General features: G+C 50.3%; 1 protein-coding gene across 1 annotated transcript; it reads left to right on the top strand.

Annotated features, from left to right (window-relative positions):
* Positions 1 to 4054: 4054 nt before the first annotated feature.
* Positions 4055 to 6358, top strand: SMIM35 (small integral membrane protein 35). Its single transcript, XM_075547831.1, has 4 exons — positions 4055 to 4065; positions 4242 to 4378; positions 5481 to 5514; positions 6259 to 6358. The coding sequence occupies exons 1-4, from the start codon at positions 4055 to 4057 to the stop codon at positions 6356 to 6358; spliced, it is 282 nt and encodes a 93-aa protein (XP_075403946.1).
* The last annotated feature ends 6651 nt before the right edge of the window (positions 6359 to 13009 follow it).

Raw genomic sequence — 13009 nt, 5'->3', positions numbered from 1 at the left:
CTTCTGAAATTCCTTACCCCCCCCCAATTTTGTTCATAACTTTTGATGACTCACAGAATCAAATGTCTTAGCATAGTCAAAAGAAAAACTTTTTCCCCCCATAGTATTCTCTCCTTTCAGCCAGGATCTGATATCCTTCATGATCTGCACCATTCCTGTCGTCTTCTGAATTTGGCTTGACTACCCGGCAGTTCTCCATATAACCATTTCTGGATCATCTTTGGCAAAATTCCATTTGTGCCTGATAGCAATGCTGTTGTTAAATAATTTCTGTATTTCATTGGGTCCCCTTTCTTAGGAATGGGTACAATTGTGGTCTCTTCCAGTCAGTTGGCCAGGGAGCTGTCTTCCAAACATATTGGCCTAGATGAGTGAGCCCCTTTGCTGTGAAATGAGCTTCTTGAACTATTTCAGTGGGCGCTTGGGCTGCTTCCTTCAGTCCCACCAGCTCCTCATCATGACAAGGTTGGACACTGACCGTTCCCTTTTTGGTACCAACTTCACTAAAACTCACTGCGATTGAATTGAGTCTGAGTTTTCATACAGTGACTGTATACTCTTTCCATCTTCTTTCGACGTTTCCTAGAATCCCTCAATATCACAGCTCGTGGCTTGGCTTTTTCTTTAGTTCTTTCAGTTTGAGAATGCCAACCGTGTTCTCCCCTTTGGGTTTTCTACCCATAGGTCTTTGCGCACTTCATCATCATACCGTAGATACTGGAGTATAAGCCAACCCGAATATCAGCCGAGGCACCTACTTTTATCACAAAAATGGCATCAAAACTGTGCTGGAAAACTCGGCTTATACACAAGTGTATTGGACAGGGTTCTCTAGAGAGACAAACCAGATTGCTAGTAATTATATATAAATATATTTATAAGGATAGATATATAATTCAAGAAATAAACCGTTAAATAATATACAGATAGATAATACAAGAAATTAACAGTTAAATTTTAAAGCAGTGAGATACTAGCAGTCCTTCAAGTTTTGAGAGCTGCCAGTTGCCAGTCCCCTTCTGTAGAGAGAGCTGGGCTATATATACCCAGGCAGCAAACAGCAAGGCAGGTCCCCAACTGTCATAAACTGTCAGTCCCCAGCTCCCGAGATGAACATTCCAATCGTGTGGGCTTAAAGGGACCTCAACTTACAGCGACAGAGTCCACAGGCTAGGCATCCCACAGGTAGTGTACCCCTTTAAACTGAGGCACAGAACAAGCAAGCCATTTATCCCTCTGCCCTTCAGTTAATCCTACTGTGTTTATCGGCCGGGCTGGCACAATAAACTATAGCAACAAGTATACACGGTACTTTGTCTCCTTAAGCTGTCGCTTGACATCTGCTTCGTTCCAGGACACTGGGATTTTTTCCTTCTGCTCTAGGCACTGGACTTTCTGGAGGAATTGCAGAGTCTGTGTGACGTTCAGCTTCGCCTTGTCTTCTTTCCTGACTTTGGCAGCATGTTTCGTGTCTTCGTGTGGGATGTCTCTGGTGTCAGCCCCCAACTTGTCTCGTCTGCAGTGTCTGATGCATCAAATCTATTCTTGAGATGATCTCTACCTTCAAGTGGGAAATGTGTTCAGGGCTCTTGTGGGCTTCTTTTAAGTTGCTTCTTGCCTTGCGTACGTCCATTGACAACCCGCTGCCCAGTCATGATGGCGGTGGCCCCTCTCCACACATGGAGTCTGTTTCCTCCTCTGCACTCCATCTGGGTATTCAGTCACCATATCTGTTGTTGAGAAAAACATCTGCGATGAATAAGTTGCTAGTCGTGCCAACTTTTCTCTTCAGTGTCATTTCTGTCACCAGGGCCATGTTTTTCCAACTTTTGTATTCCAGACACCAGTATTTATCAGTGCATCTTGATTCCTTGTTTTATCAACTTCAGACTACCAGAAGTTGGTAGAAATATTCAGTTTTATTTCTCTCTCTGTCATTAGTGATTAATGAACTCTTCTTCCGTGTAGGCACAGAGATACTATTCTATCACAGCATTATACTTCAGGATAGATTTTGAAATGTTTGGTTTTTGTTTAGTCTTTGTTTAGTTTTGATTTTTGCCCATGAGTACAACATTATTCCTCTTAAATTTGTCATTCTGGCTTGTAACCATAAAATCTTTTTCAAGTGGCCGATGTCAGTCCATTTCTGCTTACTCATGTCCGGGATAGCCACCTATTTTTTTTAGTGCTTTAACTTTTATTATTTTAAACTTAATTTATTCCCGAGCCATGAGTTTTTGCTTCTTCAGTTTCTTCTGGGAAATCTTTTTCTTCTGTGCAACCTCCTCTTCTGGTTTGGGAACGATCTGTTCCTTCTCAGTCAGGGTCATCTCAGTGTGGCAGGGGGAGCTCATGGATGGGTTGATCCGACCATGGGCTCTGTAAGTCCGGCGGCGTATCTTAGGGGCTTTGTTCACCTGGGTGTGCTCAGTGACCAGAGAATCCACATCTACACCCTTCAGTTCAGCATTACTTTCTGCATTTTTAAGCATGTGAAGCAAAAATTCAGCACTCTTTTTGGGCCACCGACCCTGGGTCCAACCCCATTGCTTGGCCTGGGCACACCTGCCAACACCACCATTGTACCGTCGGAAAGGCACACACTGCTTCTGCAGAGTGACGTCTTTCAAGTATTTGGTGGCTTTCCGGATGTGCATGCCTTTGATGGCCTGGGCAGTTTCACGGGTGTTCTTGAAGTGGACCCGGACGTTCGACCCTCTTGATTTGCAGGATTTTGTAGGGTTTTCTGGGTCGAGTGAGTAGCGAACCATCTTGGCAGGTCACCTCAGGCCGCTACAGTTCGAGCGATAGCCACCTTTATGCATCCTGCTTCGTTTCTGACAACTTCAAATTTCCTTCACTTGTAGTGCAGATATTCCATATGCTGCCGATGCATGGATGTTTGCAACGATCTCACTTTGAGTCATGCCACATCAGCAAACGCAGGTCCTGGAAGCGTGACTCTGGCCACGGCCTAGAGGGCACTCGGCTCTGGGGAGGTAGCTCTTCCCACTCATGTGTTCAGGAACGTCCAGCTGAAGGGCTCATCTTCTGGCTCTGAATCAGGACAAAATCCCACTGCTATTCATAATGGTTTTCAGTGATGAATTTTTCAGAAGTGGAGTGCCAATTTTTCTTCCTAGGCTGCCTGAGAAGTTGTACTAGAAGAACATTGAAGTTTAATAAGGTAAAGAGATGGGCTGGTCCCCACACTTTGCAAGCGGTGGACACAGGCGGTACTCAAACCACCGCACTTCCCCGGCCTTGTGTCGACTCTCCTGGAGCCGCAGGACAGCAGGCTGGGTAGATGAGAAGGCACTCTGGGATTCTACCCTCCCTGGCATCTCACTAGGCAGAAGGGCGCTGCTCCCCTCTGACATGAGTGGGTACCTCCATGACACATCCGTCTCCAGCCTCTTCATTAGAATCCGGAGCTCCCTTTCTGGGTCTGCTTCTGCCCCAGCTCATCTCCTTGCAAAATCTCTCTCTCTCTCTTTCTGGCTTGACTTGACAAACAAAATATAAATGGAGCTAAGAACTTATACCACAAAAAGGGCAGAGTGGTGAATATAAGCAGCAGAAGGAGCCCAAGGACCAACTCCGCTCACACAGAACAAAAGGAGGCTTTGGGGAGAGGATGCCAGGATGCTTGTCTCGATTCCCTGGGACTCCCCGGGCCTCCATTCCTGAGCCCTGGACTGCCTCAAATAGGCAACAAACAGAATGGCTCGTTGCCTTTTGCAACGAGTAGAACACGGGTGGGGTTAGGGTGGGCTTCCCAGTCCCAAGCTGTCCTTAGTACCAGAGGACTATTACTTAGGATCAAAGTCCCCCAGTGGAGCAAGTGGTTAATGTGCTTGCCAGCTAACCCAAAGGTTGAAGCTTCGGATCAGCCCAGAGACTCCTCTGACAAAAGCAGCCATGGACAACCCACGGGTCACAGCCTCACTCTGACATAGATGAGGTCACCGGGAGTCCAAGTTGACTGGACCGTATGTAGCTGCTTGGTTGGTTGGATTACCTTGGATAACCAGATATTGCCTCGGCCGACATGAAAATGAGGTATCAGGCATTCACATCTTGGGATGGGTGAGCTGAACTCGCCAACTCCGATCAGGATGCCCAGGGGACAGCAAGGCTGACTGGCAGTGGGAGGGAGGAGAAGAGAGTGGACCATGGTGCCGCTGGTTGGTGTCGGGCGCTGGTGGTGGCCGGAGGACATTCTGGCAGCCGTAAAGCACGCTGTCTCTCCCTGCAGGGGAGGACTCCATCAGCACCTTGGGCCTGATCCTTGGGGTGGGCCTGTCACTGCTGCTTGTGTCCATCCTCGGCTACAGCCTGGCCAAGTGGTACCAGCGCGGATACTGCTGGGACGGTGAGTGAACATTGGACCCCATCACCCACATGGCGACCCAGCCCCTCTACTCCCGAAGCAGTCAGCCGGGCTGGGCGGGCCTGCTAGCTCTCAAGCATGGCTGCATGCAAAGTCACTTCCTGTGGCGGTTGCAGTGGTTGAAGACTTCAGTGGGTGAAGGGGGAGGGGGTGGGGTGGGTAGCAGGGCTTTTAGCGAGAAGAGGTGACTCCCACACCAGAAAACAGCTAGGTTTTCTTCCTCGGGGTTCATAAGCATCCAGCCCAGAGGCCTTTGCGGGTCGTCGGCACATGGCTGGGAGGGGGACGGCTCCAGCTTCAGGTGGCCTCTTTTTCTGGCTCCTGATGTTTCTCCTCCTCTGCCCATGGGGCTTGTGGTACAGCTTCCCTGGGTACCCCCAACCGTGGGCATACCTTCCCCTCTCATGGGACTCAGGGGGTAGTGGGCGGGGAGCCAGGAGGGCACACAGCAATGCTGAGTGGCAGAGAACATTTCCTCGATCTGCAACAACATCAACAGGTTCTGTGACTACTAGGTGTGCACCCACCCAGTGCCATGCATTCTGCTGAGATGATTTCCCCCGAGCTTCCATGCAGAGAAGAAGTGATCATAGCCTCCTTTTTTGGGGTTTTTTTTTCCTAGCTGAGGATATGGGGCTAAAATCACAGGGTGGGCAAGTGGTGGAGGCAGGACTCAAACTCAGGACTGTCTCCTCCCCCAAGGACTCAAAGCCCTTAGGCCCAGGGCTCCCTTGCGGCAGAGTCGGCATGGGTGCGAGGCAGGGGGCAGATATTGAGGGAACCTGGGAGCCTTCACAGCATCCTGAGGCCAGGCACCCAGCTCCTTCTAGACAGGGTTGGGGTGGCACAAATGTCCCCAGAAAGGGAGTGGGCAGCACTCTCTAGAGCAGAGGTTCTCAGACCCTTTCACAGGGGTCACCCATTCATAACAGTAGCAACATTACAGCTATGAAGTAGCGACGATATAATTTTATGCTGGGGGTCACCACACATGAGGAGCTGTATTTTAAAGGGCCGGGAATTAGGAAGGTTGAGAACCACTGGCCTAGAAGTTCTAATTTCTCCTTTTATGTTGTCTTACTAGGGCCGAATTTTGTCTTCAACTTGTACCAAATCCGGTGAGTAGATCCAGGGATCAGATGTGGTTTGGGGCTGGCAGGAGGGCTGGGTAAAATTGAGAGCAAATCACAGACTGAGTCAGACCTTAGCACTGCCCTGCCACAGGTCCTCCCCATGCAAATAGCAGTAAAGGGAGGAGTCAGAGTCTTCCAGAAAACCCTGGAACATAGGCATGGCCAAGAGAGCCCTGATGGCAGGAATCCTCTTAACCTCCCCCGTCAGGCAGGGAACACTCAGCCACTCACTCAGCCATTCACCATTTATTCAGTACAAATGTATGGCAGGAGGTACCATGGTATTAGGCTTTGGTGGTGGTGGGGGGGAGATCAAAAGATGACTGTGCACATCCTTTGTCTTCAAGCAGTTCACAGTTGGTGGTAGAAATGGGTCTGAATAGTAATAATGTCATTTCAGGCACAAGGTGGTGTCAGGAGAGAGGGGGGCAGGTAAGGACAATTAAGGAATTCAGAGAGCCAGCAGCATGAATCAGAAAGGGCTCTTGGGGATGCCCATCTGGTCTACTCTGCTGTGGGGCAGGCCGGCTCCTCCTCTGTCTCGGAGAGATGGGGTAACCCCTGCTCTGGGAGATCCACCAACGAGTTGGTCATCTACAGATTCCCCCCCCCACCCTGCCCCCGCCAGAGGGATCATCTCATGCTCGGCATGCTCTGATCCAGGGAGATGGGCTCCTAGGGAGAGTCTAAGCCCTCAGCCCCCCAGTGTGACTTGGCGCTCTTTCTCAGGAACCTGAAGGAACTGGAGGCAGGCCCACCCTTCACCATCAGCGGCCACATCAGCAGCCCCGATGGCAGCTACATGAGGTTCTCAGACAGGCCTGTCTGAGGGGGAGCCACAGGCGTCTGGAGCCCCAGAGACGAGCGCACACCGGTGGGGTTAAGATCACGTAACAACCGGTTAAATGCACTGCCCTCATGACCGTTTTATGAGTAAGTATAAAAAAGTTACAGTGCAATAAACGACCGAAAGGTAGTTTATTATTTTAGATACTTAATGCCTAACTAGAATAGGAGGTACACAAAGCTAGGTTGTTATAAGAAAGAGTTTTTAAATGTTAATGAAAAATATTAAATAATACCTGCCTGGAAAACAATAAAAGTGTTACTTAAGATTCTTCCATGTTGCTTCTTTTTTCTTTCTTTCTTTGTTTAATCATTTTATTGGGAGCTCGTACAGCTCTGATCACAACCCATACATCAGTTGAATCAGGCATGTTTATACATGTTGCCCTCATTCTCTTCTAGACAGTTACTTTGTATTGAGCCCTCAGTACCTGCTTCTTTGCCGCCATCCCCCCTGACCCTCATACCACCCCCCTCCCGATAGGTTGTATATTGTTGTTTTCATCTCTCACATCAGTTGCTGTCTCCCTTCCCCCATGTTTGTTTTTTTGTTCTTCCCTCTGTAGAGGGGTGGATGGTTATGTGTCGATCATTGTGATTGGTTTCTCCTTTCTTCCTTCCTCTCCACCTCTTCCCCCCTACCCCTCCGGCATCACCATTCCCACTGCTGGATCCGGTGTGTCATGAGCTCCCATCCCTCTCTATACCTCTGTACATGTTCTGATCTAGTCTGAACTGGGAAGCAGCACTGGGTCATGGTAGTTGGGGGTGAGGAAGCCTCAAGGAACCCGAGGAATACAGTGTGCTTCATTGATGCTTCACTGCACCCTGGTGACTCATCTCCTCCCTGTGGGGCCTCTGTGGGGAGATTGTTCTACTATCTACAGATGGGCTTTGGATCTCCGCTCTAGCCACCCTTGTTCTCAACAATATGTTTTTGTTTGTTATGTGTCTGCTGATGCCTATTACCTGGTCCCTATGACTCCTCATGATTGCACCAGCGGTGTGCTTCTTCCATGTGGACTTGTTTCTCTGCTGAATGGCGGCTTGTGTAACTTCAAGTCTTTAACACCCCAGATGCTCTATCTTTTAATAGCCAGGCACCATCCGCCTTCTTCACCACATTTGCTTATGCATCTGTTTTGTTGGGAGGGTGAACATCTCAGACTGCCAGTTGGTTAGAACATGTGTTCTTGTATTGAAGGAGGGTATGAGCAGAGGCCCAAAGTCCATACCCTACCTCAGTGTATTGCATATAAATAATATGTACATGGGCCAATACCTCTATTTTTTTTGTTAGTTCAAGGATCGTTTGTTGGCCTCTAGGAGTGTTTTCCAGTCCAGTCTGTTGGGGCACCATGCCCTGGCCCCAAAGTCTACCTTTAGCATTCCCTGGGGACCTTGCTGCTCCATTCCCTTGCTGTTCCACTGCACTCCCCCAGTGCTTTGCCTCGGTGTGGTGGGATCAGGTCAGGTGCAATTCCCACACTGTGTCTCCGGTGCTGTCCCCCACAGGGCCATGGATCAGTGAGGGGCGTCATGTCTCATAGTGAGGCTGGCCATGTGGTCCTTTCTGTGGACTGGCTGCTCTAATTGGGGTCATCGGCCTCAAGGCCTGATGGGAAATACCTCTATTTTTTTGGATTAATGTATTTACAAATGTACACCACTATGTCTATACCTCTATCCATTGCTTTGCTTCCTTGGTCCTTCCTCTGTTTCCTTTTACCTTCCTCCGGCCCCATTGCCACTTTCCTCTTATTTCTGCCTCTTGGCACCTCCTCTTGGCTAGTTTGCTGTTTGGCATACTCATGTACAGTATTCTCTGCTGTTATCTGAGCATCTCCAGCCGTGCGATTTATCCTTGGCCAGCTTGTCCCTGCCGGAGTAGGATCCCTTCCCTTTAGAACTAGGCCAAGTAGACCACAGTCATTGTGCTTGTGTAAGAACCAGATAGCTTCTCAGAACATATTGTGTTCACCTCTGGAAACCCCTTTCTGCTTCTGCTGGAGGTACAGCAGTGGTTCTGACAATATGTTTAGCTCTTTGAACACTTTCAGGAACTGCCTCATTCACTCCTAACACCTCGTGGGAATTTGGGGTGTGACACAGAGCTGAAAAGAATGACAGCGTGTCCCCTTCTGGCTGTTTGACCCTTTCCCTCATCACATTCTATGTTTGTTGACTGAAGTAACAAGCACAAGGGACTAAAAGCGTAACCTTTCTTCAAGATGAGGTATGGAATATGAATAAGCACAGTACCATCCGTGGCTCTGTCTGTTTTCTTGTACCTGCGGCTAGAGTGAAGATTACCATGGGTGCTTCGAGGACGCTGTTGAGCAGAGGAGGGTTGAAAAAAGAGTAAGGAGTGCAAATTTGTGATTGCCACATGGGGGGGGGGGGCTGCCCGGATGCCCAGCTTAGAGAGAACTCTGATTACAAGTGTCATTTTAACAGCCAAACTCAACCACAAAAAAACTTAGGTACAGGTTCTGCCAAACCAATGGGAACCAGCTGAACCCCACCACTGGGTTAGTGGGGAGATTGGCAAGTTCCTGAGCAAAGCTGATGCCCAAGTAACGGCCCGTGACAGTCCAGGCACCCAGGTGCAGCCCTAGCACCTGTCCAGGACCCAGAGAGGTTATTTGGTTCCAACCTGCCCTCTGGGATGCATGTGCTATAGGAGAAGGTCTTAGCACTGGATTGCTCCTTCTCAACGTGTGACCCAATCCATGCTCCACCTCTCTTTCCAGAGGAGGTTCTGTTTCTGCTCAGACAGAAGTTTCTAGAACGTACAATTTTAGATCACTCAAGAAGCATCACAGCAGAGTGGAGGATTCTGAAGTCTCCACGCCCAGGATTCTTCCCTGCTTCATGGCTGACAACGTCTTTGGTCACTCTCCCTTCAGCCCCTTTAACACCTTCCCCTTTCTGCATCTCCGTTTCCTCTCCCCATGTAGATATTTCTTCCTTCCTGTAGTCCTGAATACTCCTCCCCTTCCCTGTATATTTTTCACCTCCTCCCTACAGGACATCTCACCCAACTTCTCTTGCGTTTCTGCCCCTGCCTGTCTCTGTGGTCCAGGAGCAGTCTCCATCAATGAGATGGTTTAGAGCAGCAGCTCTCAACCTGTGGGTCACGACCCTTGGCTTTGGGAGTCAACTGGCCATTTCACAGGGGCCACCCGATTCATAACAGTAGCAAAATGACAGTGATGAAGTAGCAGTGAAAATAATGTTATGGTTGGGAGCGGTCACCACCCCATGAGGAACTGTATGAAAGGGTCATGGCATGAGGAAGGTTGAGAACCACTGGTTTGGAAGACTCCTGTCAAAGCCTCACCCTCTCTTTTCTGTTTCTGCAGGATGGGGCTCTGGGCTCAACTGCTCCCCGTCTTCCAGGGCTGACACCATCCCTTCGGAGTGGAGAACGAGGGATCTTCTCTGGATGTGCCATCGCTGCATACAGGACAGTGCTGGGGAGAGCCAGGCTTCTGCCCCCACCCCCCGGTCGGAGGATCCCTAGGGATTTCTTCACAGGAAAAAAACAACACCACCCCTTGGGTAGGAAGGACTGATTCTCAGGAGGACCCGAGGCCACAGGAGGGGTGATCAGAAGAGCATGGCCCTGCCCAGCTCAGCGCAGGACGCCTCACTCTAGAGGCACGTTCTTCGTTTGTATCTCAGTCGCTTCTCCTTTCAAGGTGGCACCATAAGCTGGGAATCCAGGAATGTCTTCACAAAGGCAACGTCATGTGGGAACAGTGGTTCCAGATGTGGATTTTCACGCAGCGAGCCGAAGCCCACGGCCCTCTGTGAGCTGAGGACTGAACTTGGGGCCACGCTGTTCCCCCCACATCTGAACCAGGCTCTGCAGCGTTGTCACTCCCTGGCACGCCTCTGCTGCCCACCTGGGACTGGTTCTTTTTCCACTGCTGATCAGCCTTATTGCCTCAGCAACATGGCCCCCTCCCAACTGTGACAGATGGGCATGGATGGCACAATCTTGGAGAAGGTTCTGGTCGGCAGTCTTCTGTCACGGGAAGGCGGGGTGGGAGTTACACTCAGCCAGGCTTGGCCTCGCCCGTGCCCACTGCCCAGTGGCCGAGACGAGACGGTGGGCCCGGCCCAGTGGGAGGGTGGAGAGGAAGCCAGGGGAGGTTCAAGCAAACCCAGACGATACACAAGGGGAGTCAAGAATCAGAAGTGGCTCGGGGACTGTAAAAAGAGTCTTCTGTGAGTTATCATTTCCTCCAGCCCACACCCTGTGGACTGGTGCTCACACCACCCTGTGGAAGTTGCCGGCTTAGTAACTAGGTGCTTAGGGCAGCGTGGTTCCATCCAGAGAAACAGAATTCCTGAGGCAACTGTCAATCAATAGGGCCTGAGAAGGGGTCCCTGACACTACTGAAACTTGTTGGTAGACCTCCCAACTCTCTCTCTCTCTCTCCCTCCTCTTCCTCCTCCTCCTCCTTCTTCTTCTTTCTCTCTCTCTCTTCCTCCTCCTCCTCCTCCTTTTTCTTCTCTATCTCTCTCTCTCTCTCTCTGCCAGGTCCGTGCACCAAGGCGAGCAGATGCGGAAGCTCAGGGCCGTGTTGGGGAAGGTTTCTCAGGTGAAGAGACAGGGGCAGCTGCTGAGGGCTGGGAGACTGCAGGGTATTTCCCATCCTTAGGAGCGGAACTGAGACTGGGCAAACTTCCTCTTTCAGGGTCTGCTGACGCACTCCCTTCCCCCTTTGTCTCCTCCTCTTTTTTCCCTGACTTCTGCAACCCTCCTGGCCAGCAAGCTTTCTTCATCCTTGGCCCGAGGCCTTGCCTGCCCATTTTGCTCTTCTTGCTTTGCCCAGGCCACACCTTTCATGGGCCAAGTTCCCCTAGCTCTTTGGTGACCCTTCACCTTGCTGTGCTCATGAGGTCCCCGGGGGGCGCGTTGTCTGAGTAGAGAGAAGTCCTCAGCAAGACCCCCGGGAGTCAGAGCCGCGCACAGTCTACAGAGCACCATGCATGTTCAAGCTCCGTGGTGTGCTTGAGCCTATGGTCACCTTGTGACACGGGGGTTCTGATGGGTCCCATTTTACACTTTGGGAGAATGAGGCGCAGACAGATGACGGGGTTAGCCCAAGGCTGCACACGTAGCCACTGGCTACACGGTAGCCTTGGCAGTCTGCTGCGTCCTGATGCAACCGGAGTTTAGGGCTCAGTAGGCGTCGGAAAGGAACACAGTTGACTGGGGTCTGGCCTTGGCTCTGCTGTGCTCTGCTGCGAGCCATGGGCTAGTCATGCCCTTTTCTGGGCATCTGTTTCAGCTGAGAGATCGGACTACTTCTTCTCCAAGGGTCCTACCTGCTCTCACTGGAGAATTGGAGAACAATAACTTTTATTACTTTGATAAAAATCTTTATAACAGCAGTTCTCAACCTGAGGGTTGTGACCCCTTTGGGGGGGTCGAACGACCCTTTTACAGGGATCGCCCAATTCATAACAGTAGCAAAATGACAGTGATGAAGTAGCAACAAAAATAATTTTATGGTTAGGGGGTCACCACAACATGAGGAACTGTATGAAAGGGTCGCAGCACAAGGAAGGTTGAGAACCACAGCTTTATAGTCTCCGTGCTTAGCAAATGGGCAAGCATACAGTAAGTGCTCAGTAAAACAAAAGATGCAAATGAAAGTGTGGTTGTAACTTGCACATATAGGTGGTTGAAAGGCGGTTGCTGTACTTCATTTAGATCCTGATCATCTCAGCTTCTCACTGTTACTCAGCTTCTCCCTGGTCTTGGCTATAGCTGACAAGTATCTGCGACTGAGCCATTCCCAAACACTCCACGCTTGACCCCGGAGATGAGATGCTGAGGCTTGCGAGCACATAGGAGAGCAGGGAAGGGGCACGCTGTTCACACACATTGCCTCCTCACCATGTCACAGGCAGGAGAACAGAGGCTCAGAGCCCAGTGAGATGATGGCCTCTTGGTCACGCAAGACTGTTTTCTTTATACTCACTCCTTTGTCTGCCGATCTAGGTCCGGTCCAGGCTGGAAGCTTCCCAGACGCTCTCCCATCTCCTTCCTGGGTTGTCCAGTGTAGAGAGTAGGGATTTTTAGATCCCAGGCCTCCTCAACCCCACCCTCCCCTCTAAGTGGCTCACAGATCCACTCCATCATTCATTTATTTTTATACCCTCAGCGACAGTTATATGCTTTAAGTCCACTGAGGAAGCTACCTCAGAAGAAAGGTCTGCTGATCTAACTCTGAGTACTCAGCCCCTGGAGACCCTATCTCGCTCTCTGGCCCACATGAGGTCACCGTGCATTGGAGTCCACTCGATGGTCCTTGGTTGGCTTCTGAACCATCCAATGCTGCCCATTCTTCTGACAGCTTTGCCAGGGAGTCTGGACATCTTGTTCTCCCGTGACCTTTATGGACAGATATTGTCATGACTTCAGGATGGGGTCTTTCCTTGTGCTCATTTTTGATCCATTGGGCTTCTGTAATGTGCTAGGATCTTGGCTAAGCACGGTGGGGCAGGGGGGAAGAGGGGTGGCTGGACCCAGCATCTCTTGAGTTGATTCATCTTGTCTCCTGTTTGATGGGCACGTCTTACAGGGAGAAACCAGGTCTTACATGTCCTCTGG

This window comes from Tenrec ecaudatus, chromosome 4 (genome assembly GCF_050624435.1).
Source record: "Tenrec ecaudatus isolate mTenEca1 chromosome 4, mTenEca1.hap1, whole genome shotgun sequence".
Lineage (NCBI taxonomy): Eukaryota > Metazoa > Chordata > Mammalia > Afrosoricida > Tenrecidae > Tenrec > Tenrec ecaudatus.
This window is presented reverse-complemented; position numbering and strand designations above follow the sequence as displayed.